This window comes from Lipophrys pholis, assembly GCF_963383615.2.
Source record: "Lipophrys pholis genome assembly, chromosome: 1".
Classification (NCBI taxonomy): domain Eukaryota; kingdom Metazoa; phylum Chordata; class Actinopteri; order Blenniiformes; family Blenniidae; genus Lipophrys; species Lipophrys pholis.
The window spans coordinates 4912677-4927002 of NC_137635.1; the positions used below are offsets into that span (position 1 = coordinate 4912677).

Below are 14326 nucleotides of genomic sequence, written 5' to 3' on the forward strand. Positions count from 1 at the left end.
GGACAATTGTGGCCCAAAGATTAGAAAAGCAAGCCTCTGCCTGGAAGTCTGCCAGCTTGGATGCCAGGAGGAGCAGGGGAAAAATGTGGCTAAGAAAAACAAATGAGTGGAGTTTTGCTCCGGATGAAAAATCGCTGCTCTGAGTGCAAGTACAGAAAATACTCCCACCTGTTCAGCGGCAAAGATGAGCATTTCAGTGGTAAAGTTGAAAGTGGAGGTAATCCCCAAAATAAGACGCATGAGCTGACAGAGACTTGAGAGCTGAACTGACTCTTTCCACAGCTTATATTACTTGTGCTCTTGAATTAAATTGTAGATTCGTCCCAAACATTAACTGTTGGAACGTGGTGCAGGAATCGTACCTTAAAGATTTCAGCCATCTTGCGCTGCTGTGGCAGAGAGCAGTGGTTCTCTATGGACAGGATGACCGGCATGTCCGAATTGACGAATGCAGACCGGTTAACAGCTTCGACCACATCCTGGAGGATCATGGGAGACATTAAATTCTTCAGGTCAGCAGCCAAAATCAAATATACGTCAATAAAACCACAGACAAGGGAGTTTCCCTAAGACACCCATAAGTTATAGCTTTAAACTAAATGGAGATGTTGGTTCAAAACTCAAAAAAATGCATTGACTTATAGATATATATACCTAAAATTTAAAACTGTTATGTGGTAAGTACAATTAATTCTCTTCCCATTTGTTTTCATATTGTAAGATATTAGTGTTAACAGCTGGTCGAATCGATAGGCAATAATGTATAATAACTCTGACAGGTCTTTATATATAACCTGCAATAGTAGTAACAATTACCCTAATCTTAATTTTCAGATTTACACTTCAGTTCTAAAACTTGCTTCAATAAACAATGAATAGTGTCACTCTAATATTGTTTATTTGTATCAAGATTATTTCTAATAAACCTACTTTTACTCACTGGCTTTCAACCCAGCATGACACATTGATCTGTTTTTATCTGTTCTCACAGTTTTATTATGGATTCTTGAGTTTCTGTTTTAGTATTTTTATTCCTGTTTCAGTTGTAATTTATAGTTTTGTCTCCTACTTTATTTTATGTACTATGTTTTAATAAACTCCTCATGTACCCACTTTGTGTGAAAGTGCTTTATAAATAAATCTGGTATGGTGAAAAAAAAAAGAGGACAAAACAATTCTGTCCACCAGGATATCCAGGCCCACAATTCTAAGTTCATTGATGAAAAAACGAATCTACTGAACTGTATTGGGAAAATGTCTGAATTTGTGAAGAAATTATAAAGCAACTTCTAACTCAAGGTTGAAGAAACTTCCCTGAATCGATGCACAGAAGTGGCTCAAAAGCAAATTATAGTATTGACTGATTATTTTTGGGACACAAGAGAATTCTTCTTCTTCATAAATTTAATTATCTCTGCGCATTTCTAACCTTGAAGGGGATCTTAGTGGTGAGCGTGTGTCCGTGGTAGATGACTGGCATCCCATCATCTCCATCCCAGCAGTCCAACTCGACACTCCTGCAGCCTTGTAGTAACACCTAAGTGTCCACAATGTTCACAAAACCTTTACTTATGAATAATTAGAAAAGTGTGATATAATTGTATAGGGCTATTAGGTACCTGACTGTAAAGCTCGACAGAGGACTCTCCTTTGAGCTGGTGCCCCGTCAGATAGGTGTTATGAGAAGATTCAATGTAGTAGTAAGTCAGCGGGTACTGCAGGTCCTCGTTGTTAATCTGGGACTCATCGTTGTGAGAGGCAAAGTTGTCTTTGTCCATCAAGAACCTGGTATAGATAAAATGATCACAACAGACATGTTATAACAACGTATTACAGAAAAATATGCTGCGATACAGGATGCAATATAGTTTTAAGTTAAAAACTTAACGATGCATCTTGAAACGATCAGATAATTTAGTGTTTTGATTTACCTTGCAAAACCTTCAAATGACATCCAGCCCATTTGTCTCATGGTTGCTGAAGGCTCAAATTTCTGCAAGAAAACCACAAGTTGTTAAAGCTGTATATCAAAAATCCATGTTTAAGCTATGATATAGCTTTATTAATCTATATCACAGCTGAGTGTGGGAGACAAGCGCTACTCCATCACAGGTACAGACAGTCACACACACACACATTCACATGAAAGGTCACCAATTATCTTAAGGTTCTTGGATGGAAAGCAAAACCAAAGACAGACCGGCCACGCTCGTACAGGCAGAAGATGCAGGCTAAACAAAGAAAGGCCTCTGACATTGAACCGGGGATCTTCTTGCAATGAATTAGTGCTAAACACTACATCCCAGTGCAGCCAACCTCTACTGTCCCTGTTATTCATGTGAAATAAACTGAATTTCTGTGAAAGTCTGGCATTTTCTTATCACATAAAAATATGTTCCTTTCCACCACAATCACTTGCATTCACTCATCTGTCCAATCAATCCTCCGGACCCCAGATTCTACCTGGATAATGCTGAGAATCTCATCATAGCTCAGGTGTTCCCTCTGACAGTTGACTAAGAAGTCATTGAGCTGAGGAATTGCCAATCCCAGGACGCCCAACGATGCGTTCTCCACCCCTGTCCCATTGGTCACAATGCTGGCTGCTGCGATGGCGTCCGAGATCTGCTTCTGGTTGTCAGACATTTGCTGCCTGGTCCGGATGAACAGGCCAAGATCTGAACCGTTACGAGTCAGTAGGTCTGCAGAATGGAGGAAGAAATTATAAGTATGGAAGGATAAATGATGAGAGAGTAGATTTATCACGTGGAACAGTCGTTTCTCAGTTTTTACCCAGCTCTGGCTGGAGCCCTGTGTCTTTGTCATCTATCCTGAGGTTTGTATAAAGAGGAGAGGATTCTGGACTAGAGCGACTGCAGGGGACGGCGAAGGTGTCGAACAGCTCCTTTAGGTCCTTCCTACTTCGAATACTGTTGAGAAAATAAAGAATAAACAACATATCAATGTTAGCCCGTCACCTAGTTTGAAGCAAGATTATGCCAACATCGCTGGTCCAATGCAAGTTGTTTTTGAATTACAATTATAAATGACATTCCAAATAACCATTGAATCTTCACAAGACATTCTCGCTGTTAGTTTCTTTGAAAAAAGAAAAATTTCTGAGACGCTGATTGACTCGAGCAGAGCTGAAATAAAAAGGAAGCGGCTGGGCAGCAGATGAAAAGACGACCCACAATCTAAGAAATGCCGGAGGATCGGTATGAAAATAATCCTTTGCTTATCAAGGTAAAACATTTGTGTGAATTCAATAGGAAAAAATCTTATACAAGCTACATAACATACAGACAAGAGACGGCATCTTAGGAGTTTATTGAATTTGCTTTATCACACTGGCTTCAGCTGCGTTTGATAAATACATTTAAGTTATATAACAACGAAACAGAACATGTACAGTCTACATTTATGAATGAGTGAGGCCTTGACTGTACACTGAAATATACGTTTGGAATAGAGTTGCAGGGAGTTCGACATCAAAAGTCTTAAAACATCATTCTCATGCTTTATCATCATGTGCTATAGATGTAAAAACACCCCAAAATCTAGTCAAATCAGTTTACCTGAATGATTTGAATAGCTCGACAAACTCGATGAAGCTCATGGTGCTGTCAGAAATCATGAGATTCTGGAAGCCCTTAAAGCAGCCTTTACCTCGACCGTGCCACGATCTGCTGCTCCAGGCCCTGCCAGGCAAAGGGAAAACCTTGATGTGGCATCAAAAAGGAAGATTTTGATCAAATCTGCACACTTCCGATGGAGCTGACATACCCTGGCTGTGACTTGGCTGTGCCCGAGAGGACTGGAGAGGATTGTGGCCGGGAGTGGTTGGAACCGGCCATGCTGGAGGAGGAGGAGGAGGAGGAAGAGGATGCCAGCAATCCAGAGTTTTTGTTGGATGTGAGTGAGAAGGGTCCAGGGAAGTTGTCTTCTGTTTAGGAAAAAGGGGACTGTGAGTAAACAAAGTAGTACACAATGCTTCATTTCTTAAATGTAATTAAATCTGGCGAAGTGATGAAACGCTTGTCTTGAAAATAGGTGAATCGGCATTTTAATTCATTTCTGTCACAAAACTACCAAGTTTAAACATTTACATTAAAATTGGGTAAATTATTTAAAGATCAATTTAAAGAAAATTATTTTAAAGTGTGACAAATATATGCAAAAGTAAGCTGACAAAGTAAGCAGCACTAGAAGAAATGGTGGACCGTCAGGCTAAAGAGAAAGAGAGAATATGGTTTCAGAGAAGCAATGGACAAAATTAGAGCTGAATGCATCTTTTGTGGTAAAAACAACTGGCGAATTTAAGTTTGAAACTGCAACCTGAAGCGGCACCAGTTCATCAAACACCCTGACATGGTGTGTAAACCTAAAGAGTCCATCCTCATAGATAACGAAGTCATCGTTTCAACTGTATTTCACATAATGTGTTACGAGGCTTCTTCAATTTTTTTTGTAATTGTATAAGGTGTGTTGGAGGGTTTCTTAAGTTAAAAATGGGAAAGAATGTGGTTCACTCAGGAGCTTTTGAGTGTTTCTCCCATTTTTAAGGCCTCAATCAAAAGCTACCTGGATCCTCTTGGTCCATGCTGTCGCCGTCGGGTCCGTTTCGATACAGTCCCTCCTTGCAGCTGCGCGTTTTCCTGGAAACCATCTCGTCATCGGTGGCATCGCCACTGTCTCCCTGTGGAGGAGGAGTATTACCAATACTTTACCGGCTGCTCAGTGTCAGGAGTTTCACTTAGAACAACAGATGGAATTTGGACCCTCGGTTTATGCAAAGCCATCCCTGATACTTGGAGAACAGAAAACTTGTGTATCGCTGAATTATGTTCATTTTGTCGTGGCAGCTAATGGAATTTATCGTACACACTTCTCATGACAACATTTTCTAGTCATTTACAGCAGTAATGTCCAATAATGAAGTCAACAATTGTACAGCCATAAACTTAAAATAAATCCAATCAATCCAGTAGTAAAAGGGTTAAAGACACTGACATTTTTTCAGTTACTCCACAAAGTAAAGTGCTTGATTGACTGACCCTGACTAGGACCTTCTTCTTCTTCTTGGACTTATCGTTGATGCCCAGGGGGCTGGTTTTTTGGGTCCCCGGTTTCTCCACACCACCGGTGCCCATGTTCCACCTGCGCCCACCGAAAAGTTCAATGGCCTGAGCGAGAGTGGGACCCTCGTACCTGTTATCCTCCTGAAAAAGATGGACACACACACAAGACAGGATTAGACAGACAGTGAAATATGTTAAGGAATTCTAGGCTTTGATGAAGGATATAATTTATTTTAAGGTAATATATATATATATGTATCGGAGTACGATATGCACTAGAAAAAAGGTGAAAATCTTTTTTAATGGAGATTAATTTTATATTGTAATTCAATTTATTAATGCTGTAAAACCACATGTAGTACTTAGGTTTGTTTTATATAGTCGTCATATTAATAGGCTATACAAATCAATTGATTTTAAATTTAGACCCTTGGGAGGGGGTTTAAAACGACAGAATCAAATATGGTTAAAATCTGGACAAGGAAAAAAAACAAAAACTGTGTACAAATAATCTGATAGGTAAACATACAGAAAGACTATATTGGAGAAATGGTGCAGTTCTGAGTTTACCTGATACAGACTGACATACTGCTTCCTCAGCCACTGCAATCTCTGATCGGGAAACTTCTTCAACTTCCTGGTTGCGTTCACCAGCTCTGATAAGCCCTTGTGAAGCATCTGTGCAGTGTGATTGGGGGCCACAAAGTGCAGGAGTCTAGTGGCATTAATCAAGAGAAGAGTGGAAATACTTGGTACTGAATACAGTGTTCTGGCAGTGCACTGGCGATTCACTGCACAGTTTGATAACACGGTGGGCAGAACAAACTAACCTGTTGTCAGTGGTGCTCAGCCCATAGAGCAGAGTAAGAGCATTCTCCTCCACGGTCATCTGGCTCAGCTTGTTTTGCAAACATACGGCATGGACGTCGACTCCCGGATGACCCAGAAAAACTGCCTGCAGGTACAAATAAACACACCGTCGAGGGTATGTTTCGCCCATGACAGCCAAAAGCTACCGACACGCACCACCAGAAACAAAGTCGTCAATTCTCAATCAGACTCAAGTTGTGAAAATGTGTTTTTAAGCTTCACCAACCTTCACCACTCCGAGGTCCAACAGGCCCTCGGCCAGTCCGGCCACTACAGTCTGTCCTAAACCCAGCGGCTGCTCTGGTGGGGAAGCCCCTCCGCTCTGAGGCTTACCTGCAATAAATCAACACATTTACGATATGTTTGAAATGTAGTGAAGTCAAAGGAAATTAGAGGAGCTCATGCACATATAAACACATTTACGACCAATTTTAACCGTGACTTATACAAGGCATGAAGATTATCCACTGCAGATAAACACATGCATTCTATGTTTACAACATAATAAAGACACAGGAAATATCGGTTTTTATTTTGTGGATGCTGGTTATAAATTAGTTTGATGTGAGGAGACATGAAGCTCGTCTGCTCCACCATGTAAATATACTAATATTTACAGATAAGGACGATGAAATACATGCACGCTGCAATTCTTCCGAGTTTATCAATGTGAGCAAAATCATGCGCTCCCTGTTTTTATTGCAATGGTGCTCAGTGCTGGTCCTGGAGAGCCAGTGTTGACCATGTTTTAGTGGTTTTCCCTCGACTGTGACAAGTGACCCATTATCAATCATTGTGAAAAAATAGAGGATGGCACATTCATTAGATTCAGGAGCAAGGAGACCAGGACTGACTCACCGGTAGGATTTAGATTTGAATGATCCAAACTTGACAGGACAATGTTGCAGAGTCTCAAAAGCCCAAACCTTGATATGTTTTCCATTCCACTAATTTATAATGATTTGATGTATGGTGATAAATCATTTCATACGTTTGGAAATGTAAAGATAATAAGCAAGACACAGTTTGATGAATGAACTGGTGGCGAAGAAGGTGTGGAGTGAATCAGAGAGCTGAGCTGTAACGACGACACCTGGAACTTTTGCAATAGCTGGTACTTTCACTGAAAATTTGCAGGTTATTTTTTTTTGGGGGGGGGGGGGGGGGGGTCACCTTTAAATGTCATCTCAAGAACCACATTTCACACAGACTGACAGTCACCTGGGAGCAGAAACTGTGAGTGATCTGTTTTAATACAGGCGGTAATGCCATCTCCACTGTCCTCCGGTGTCCCACACGGCTGTGTCCTAGGTCCCATCTTCTTCATTGTTTATCTGGTACCCCCTTAGCCATATTCTTCTAAAGCATAATATTCAATTTCACTGCTATGCGGACACCAGTCGGCTCAAGCTTTCCACCAGAGAATTTTGTAAAAATGGGTAAACAACTGAGTTATGACAGAGTTGTAATAAAGTACCGACAATATAATAACATGAGTAAAGCAGAAGGGTACAGCTGGGCATAATCTCTTTTTAAGTTAGCATAACATCTATGGTCCTTGTTTTCCAATAAGATTTCATCCCATGATGTGCAGAAAATTAGATGCAAATGATGTTGAAATCATGATTAGTTAATTGGCTTAAGTTATTAAAACTATGTTATATAGTAGATTTACACAATTTATTCTGAATAAGAAGGAATTATAACATGGTCAAGTACACCCATTGAAAACAATATCGAGAAACCCAATGACAACATAATAAAGTTGTAGTTGTTGGCCCGAGTCCAATGCAATTTACCCCAGGTGAGTGTGGTGTTATCAGGCTGCAGCCGCAGCAGACAGCGAGCAGAGAGGTGGCTGTCCTGCTCATAATGGATGACTGTAGCTCCCTGCAGCAGGAACTGGTGATTGTCTGGTGGAAGTGACAACACATACCTAGAAAGAGACAAAACAATAAAAAAAAAAAAGAAAAGAAAAGAAATATCGTGTGGCAAATCGGTCCGACCGCTATGACTGTTATGTGTCTGTTGTGGGTTTTCTACCAGGGGATGAGCTCGGTGCCATGGTTGAAAGCTCTCTTTCACAGTAAGCTCAGATGACAAGTCGCCCTCTGAATCCGACAAGTCGCCGACCGTGAAACTGAAGACAGACATAAGTTGGATTACAATAGTGGGCAAGAAGAAAGCTTGAACAGATATTAGTAGAGTTGCCATTTCTATCAGTTTGTCTGCCAATTTCTAAGGAATCATTCAATATGAGCTTTTGTAACAAGACACTTATTTGTCAGAAATTCCGCATTCAAAGTCAGATACATGGACCGAACAAGCAGAGAAGTGTCATGCAACCATTATTGCTCATTCCTTCACTGAGAATCAAGCAAATAACTCAAACTGCAGCTTCATGTTGATGTTAGCAAACGTACAAATTCCTGTGACTGTTATGGATCAACCACTTACAAAACACGGTTTGTTTCAGGTGCTGTCCTGAATGAATGGGAACTACAATGGGAGAAGGAAACAAAGGAGACGGAGAAGAGGAGGCGTGAAAAGACAAACGGGCACTGGGGAAGGTTTTGACAGTCCGCTGACATGAAAAACTAGCAGGAGAGAGTGCCAACAACATCCAGAGCACAGGAAGAGAAATCCTGAACGTGTTTTGAGATATTTATCTGCGGCGCAGTCCAGCCAGATCAACACCGCGCGGCAGCCAAAATCAGGTACACTTGTTATCGTGAGCGCACACATCAAATCATACGTCAGCGTCAGACATGAAAACACAGAAGAAGACCCAGATTTCCGTCATACGAGTGTCAAAAGATTAAATCGGGTTTCTACGCGCTCACAAATTCTAGCTTCTGTTATTAGCAACCTGCCACCAGTGAGCTGATAAGAACCAGAACTCGGCTCCTTCCTGCCCTCACAGGAAACTAGCCTTTCATGGTTTTAATCGAGGTGACAAAAGCTTTTGTGTGAACTTCACTTTGTCTTGATAACGATCTGCAAATGTGTCCCTTGGTTCACCTATTATCTCAGGCAGGAGAAGACTAATTAATTAAATTAAAAGAAGAATGGATGGATGGATGGAAATATGGATGGATGACCCCTGAATGCAGCATAAAATTACCCATTTATTATCATATTGGTGATAATAAATGGGTCTTCATATTTAGAAAGCGGTTGGACAGTGCGTAGTAGTGAGCGCCCACGCCTCATAAGTAATGTGTGCATATGTAAGAAAAAAAAACAAAACACTACACTGAAAAGTATTAGGATGAACACAAAGTTCATAAAGAAGAAGATTTAAGCAAAGAAATATGCAGATGAAGGAACTAACTGATTGTGGCAGCGGTCCCTGAAGGAGTTGTTTCTGGATGCAGGAGACGGGCCAGTTGAAGAAGGACTCGTGGAAGCATCGTCTGGATCCTCCGTCTCCAAACTGCGATTACAAGATCTGAGGAGCAGATAAATAAAATAAGAGTCTTCACAACACTGCACTCATATAGTCTTTCACTTTTTAAAACACACTCAGTACCTGATAATCTGGAGGATGTTGCTAACTGTAGCTTCTTTCTCCGGGATGTGGAGCCCATCAGGACCAGACCGGGACAAGAAATTGTGCTGGCCACTGTAGTCGGATACAAACTACAAGATAGAACGAAAAGTCGTTGATGTTGGCTTCAGTTATATCCCACATATGCGTATATTACGGCTGTTTTGTGGGTGTCTGCAGTACCTCTATTGAGTCCTCTGTGTTATCTGGAGCAGATTTGAGGCTGATGATACTTGCAGTGCCATCCAGAGCTTCACTTAACTCCTTCAGGAAAACCCCACAGAACGGCACCACCTGATATGGTAGAGTTATAAAAGCACCAATCATAAGAGGGGCCACGGCCAGGGAGAAACCCCCAGAAACCTCCGAATGGAGAAAAACCAACCTTGCATCCAGGAATATTGAGAGCTCTGGTCACTACTTTTTTATACTCGACAGACGACTCGTGCTGAGCCATGGCGTCTTTTAAACTTCTCATGGTCTCGATATCTGACTGGTCCATAAACTGCCACATTTTCAGCACTTTGCGGGACCTGAAATCCGAAAACCATTTTCAAATGAGTGTGTGTAGAGGCATTACTCATTAAACATCGGACAAATGGACAAAAATAACCATCTCTGTCCACTAATTGCACTAATATTGTGAATCTTCTAAAGGCTTCTAATAACCTGAGTCCAGCCAGGAACTCCATGACACTGTTATAGTTCCCCATGTTCCAACAGCATTTAGCGACATGAACCAGATAGGAGAAAACTTCTCTCTTCTCCTCCATGGAGCCTGCAGTCAGGACCAGCCACGTCACCCACGAGCTCACCTGCAGAGTCACACATTTACACAGAGTTACACCAACAGTCCGTATCAAACTCCACTTATTAAACAAACACTCATATGTTGTCACTGTTTCAATGAACGGTCATAAAGTGATACGGGGCGATTAAAAAACCCATTACAGTGTAATATTGTGATATTCAGCTTGAACTTGAACCACAGATCAATCTTCTGTGCATACTCTCTGCCAATGCAACAGCAAGGGCGCATTTTTAAAGACCCAAGCACACACTGTACAGGGGCTTCAGCCACAGATGACTTGACAGTGTGTTATTACAGGGGTCCGGCTAGATGTGTTGCAGCCCGACGTTCACAACAATATTATGGTCAGCTAAGCTCCTCTTATCATGTGCAGTCTAATCTTTGCTCATGCATTCTTTGTCTAAAGTGGAAATGTATGCGCCGCACGTATACACGCACGCACAAACGTACAAACGAAAGAATGGAATCAGATATCTATCAGCTGCGCTCCGTCTGTGCACCGACTGCCCTCCAGCAACGCGCAAAAGACATGATGGCAGAACCAGATATACATCAGGGTCAGCTTCCCTTCACATTCTTTGTAGTGGACACAGACACACGACACAGGAAAAGATCATATTTCAGTGTGACTACTCTCTCGAGTGCTTTTGTCTGTGCATTACAGCCACGTGGATATGCACACACACACAAACTCCCCCAACCCCCTTGCAGGTGGTAAAAACATCCCCCTGGCCCAGAGATCTATTACCGGGTTATGTAAGGATCTTTAAAGCCCACCACAGGAGCTAAAAACAAAAAGCCACAAACACAGCAACTGCAAATCACAGAGCAGAGCACATACTTTTCGATGCGTTTGTTTTTGAATGTTGTTATTTCCCCAATCTGACCCCCAATACCACAGCAGTTGATTATTTTCCAGATGAGTCATGTTGTGATTAGAGATCTCTTTTTTTAGAGAAGCCAAGATAATAGCAACAACACAGCTCTATGATTATATAGTTAGAAAACAAAGTAATAGACAAGAAAACTTGTTCAAAGACACATTGAGATCACATTAATGATCATGTGAAACACACAGAGATAAATGGAACTAGAGATATGTTATGTTTCGTCCTTTAGGAGACAAAGTTCTCAGATGAAGATTCAAATAAAGCTTGCATGGAAACTTGAAAACTTTCTGTCCCAGTTCAGACATTAGTTTGGGACTGTTAACTGCAATGTGTGCACAGATGAGAGATGGTTTTGTTCTCCTCCTGTCCTTAAGTAAAGGTCACAACACCAATATATTCAATTGAATACACACAAAAACTGAATGAACATTCTTTGAATAATGTGTGTGTGGTCGTGTGCATGCATATGTGTTAATGTGTGTGTGGTCGTGTGCATGCATATGTGTTTTTATTAGAAACTGCAGGAGGCCAGGACCCTATTGTATTTGTAATGTTTCTTATTAGGGACCGAGGCGAAATGGCCAGGTCCCGTTTGTATTTCGTACGCAACCGAGAACAAAAACCGGGCCTCCTGTTAAAGTTTTCTTTCACATGAAGCCATAAAAGGCTCATTTTATGGCTAAAATCCAACCTTTCATTTACAGTAGTTTGTAGTTTGTTTAGTAGTTACTTTTGTCTTTATTTTAAACGGTTCTCGATTAACAATAATTTTTTCGAGATGTCCGCATCGACAGGGATCATTCTCTCTCACTCTCCTATTTTTTCAGGTACATAACATTTAAAAGGGCCGGAGGCCGCGATTGGGCCGACCATCACGGACCAGGGGGCGAGGTCCCGTCCAAGGCTGCTTGCAGCTTTCATTTTTATTGTTATAGTATGTGCAGCACTTTGTGCTACAACCTTAGTATGAAAAGTGCAATATAAATAAAGTTTGATTTGATTTGATGTGCTCCAACCATTTGGTCTTCTAAACATAAGATGCCCCATCAGCAGACTCATAATTAACTACACAACTGTTATAATGGGCTAATTTTGTTACACAGTCAGATGAAATTACTCTCACTTGTCACCATTGTAAATCAGATCAAATGGAGAACATCGGGTGGGGAAAATATCTTCTGAATCCTCGGAGGATGCAGCTTCCGTGCTGCAGCAGGTTGTTCTGGATCTACTGTACCGTGTGTGGTTTCCTGACAAACAACCCCGCAGCCCGACAGTCTCTTATCTGTCGCTGCTCTGAGCGAGCCAGGATGTGCCGGCTCTTCAGTCCCTTCTCGAGTTATGACATAATGCAAAGACATGTCAGCATTGGGGTTGAATTACAATCGCCAGCTGAAACATTCGGACGGTCTGCAAAGTGGCTTTCTGAATCACCATGGCTCAGGACATTGTACCGAGCTGGCATCTCTTCTGATATTCCAGAAAGCTAAAGTGTGTCCTGAGTGTTGCGTGCATGATGGATAATAGGGGATAGATACTAAATATAGAGAAAGCATGTAGTGGCACAAAGGAACATCAAACAGCAACAATTAGTTCAGTAAAGTAGATAAAAAATTGTGTCAAAAGCATCCTCAGTCCAAAACCTCTGTTGCATGCTGACTGTGTATCAATAGCACCCTGATAAAAGTTCACACACACACACACACACACACACACACACACACACACACACACACACACACACACACACACACACACACACACACACACACACACACACACACACACACACACACACACACACACACACACACACACACACACACACACACACACACACACACACACACACACACACACACAACTGGAGCCGGGTACAATCTGATCCCTCCTTTGAAGTTGTGCACATGAGTCCATCTGTCTGTCCTTCCGTCTGTCTGTCTCCATCTGGGCATGTGTTATTGGTCAAATTAAGGGGGTCAGTTTCTCCTTGATACAAGAATTACATAACCAAGGTTGACAGAGAACTATTACAAACTCGGCGCATGAGCACATACTGGCCCTGTCAAAGCTAAACACTCTGGACAGACGCAAAGAGGCCCAAACTGCCTCGCAGTTTTCTTTTTCCCCAGATTTTCCTTTCTAACGGCAGTAGGGTTCACTCCCATACATGGCCTGAAAAATTATCAAGATCGAATAACCATTCGAGGTGATTTAAGTGACCAAGTGGGCAAAGAGATTAAATCTAAAGTTACTATTGCAAAACAGTGGATCCAGTGGTTTTACTCCTGGAATTACCTAAACGACACCTCCGACAAATGACACCCTCAATAGGTAGATTTTGACTTAAAACGATCACATAACACATTCCTTACATACATTTGTGATGATAAAACAATCAATGCCGAGGAAACCCACAGGGAGGCTTATCTAAACCAGACCTAAGCTGAGTCCCGAGTGTCACAATTTAAAGGCATTTCAAGGTTTCATTAGTGCTTTCAAACCAGTATCACTGTTGTCATTTGACTCTCATTCCATTGTGCCCATATATGGCCACACTAAACATTTCAAACCTTTTTTTCTCCCCGTATCTCCCCTTTCGCTGACTTAAATGAAAACCAGCTGATGTGAAAGGCATGCAACTTAAATATGACATCATCATTCCAGATCAATCTCTCCCTCCAACACGTTCTCTCTCTCTCTCAGCTGCACAATGCCCTGATTGTTTATTCTCAAAGTCACTCACCACATACGAGACGGAGCTCAGGAGTGTCAGAACTTTAGCCAACTTGCACCACACTGAGCAAGTCGGTTCGCGTACAAACAACGCCAGCTGACAAAAGAGCGTGACCGGCGGAATAAATACAAAAAGACCAATCAAAATCACTGATCTGGTGTTTGTTTAAATGTTTCACACCCAATAACAAGCTGCACAAGTTGACTCTCAATTTTTCTGCAGATGAAGTCATTGGACGACCAGTAAAGGGAGAGTTCTACCTAGTAACATATTTAAGTTGTAGAACATTGCCAATTTGCTTAATTGAGCGTTGTCCGTCTCGTGAATTTTCGAGGGATGACGATTCCCGTAAGGCCACTGTGATGATGTGATGATGTTTCCCGACCA

The 14326-nt window shown here is 41.6% G+C and overlaps 1 protein-coding gene across 1 annotated transcript in view; it reads right to left on the reverse strand.

The window, feature by feature from the left end:
• plce1 (phospholipase C, epsilon 1) overlaps positions 1–14326 on the reverse strand; it is a gene marked incomplete at its 5' end in the record, with an annotated part of 68672 nt that overhangs the window by 16522 nt on the left and 37824 nt on the right. The window contains 20 exons of the mRNA XM_080479507.1: positions 363–479; positions 1430–1537; positions 1620–1785; positions 1932–1993; positions 2464–2702; positions 2794–2930; positions 3579–3701; positions 3787–3946; positions 4585–4699; positions 5058–5222; positions 5652–5796; positions 5912–6036; positions 6178–6284; positions 7751–7887; positions 7995–8027; positions 9286–9402; positions 9484–9593; positions 9685–9795; positions 9887–10034; positions 10171–10316. Coding sequence (XP_080335633.1) covers positions 363–479; positions 1430–1537; positions 1620–1785; positions 1932–1993; positions 2464–2702; positions 2794–2930; positions 3579–3701; positions 3787–3946; positions 4585–4699; positions 5058–5222; positions 5652–5796; positions 5912–6036; positions 6178–6284; positions 7751–7887; positions 7995–8027; positions 9286–9402; positions 9484–9593; positions 9685–9795; positions 9887–10034; positions 10171–10316 — 2571 coding nt within the window. The remainder of the gene's footprint in view (positions 1–362; positions 480–1429; positions 1538–1619; positions 1786–1931; positions 1994–2463; positions 2703–2793; positions 2931–3578; positions 3702–3786; positions 3947–4584; positions 4700–5057; positions 5223–5651; positions 5797–5911; positions 6037–6177; positions 6285–7750; positions 7888–7994; positions 8028–9285; positions 9403–9483; positions 9594–9684; positions 9796–9886; positions 10035–10170; positions 10317–14326) is intronic.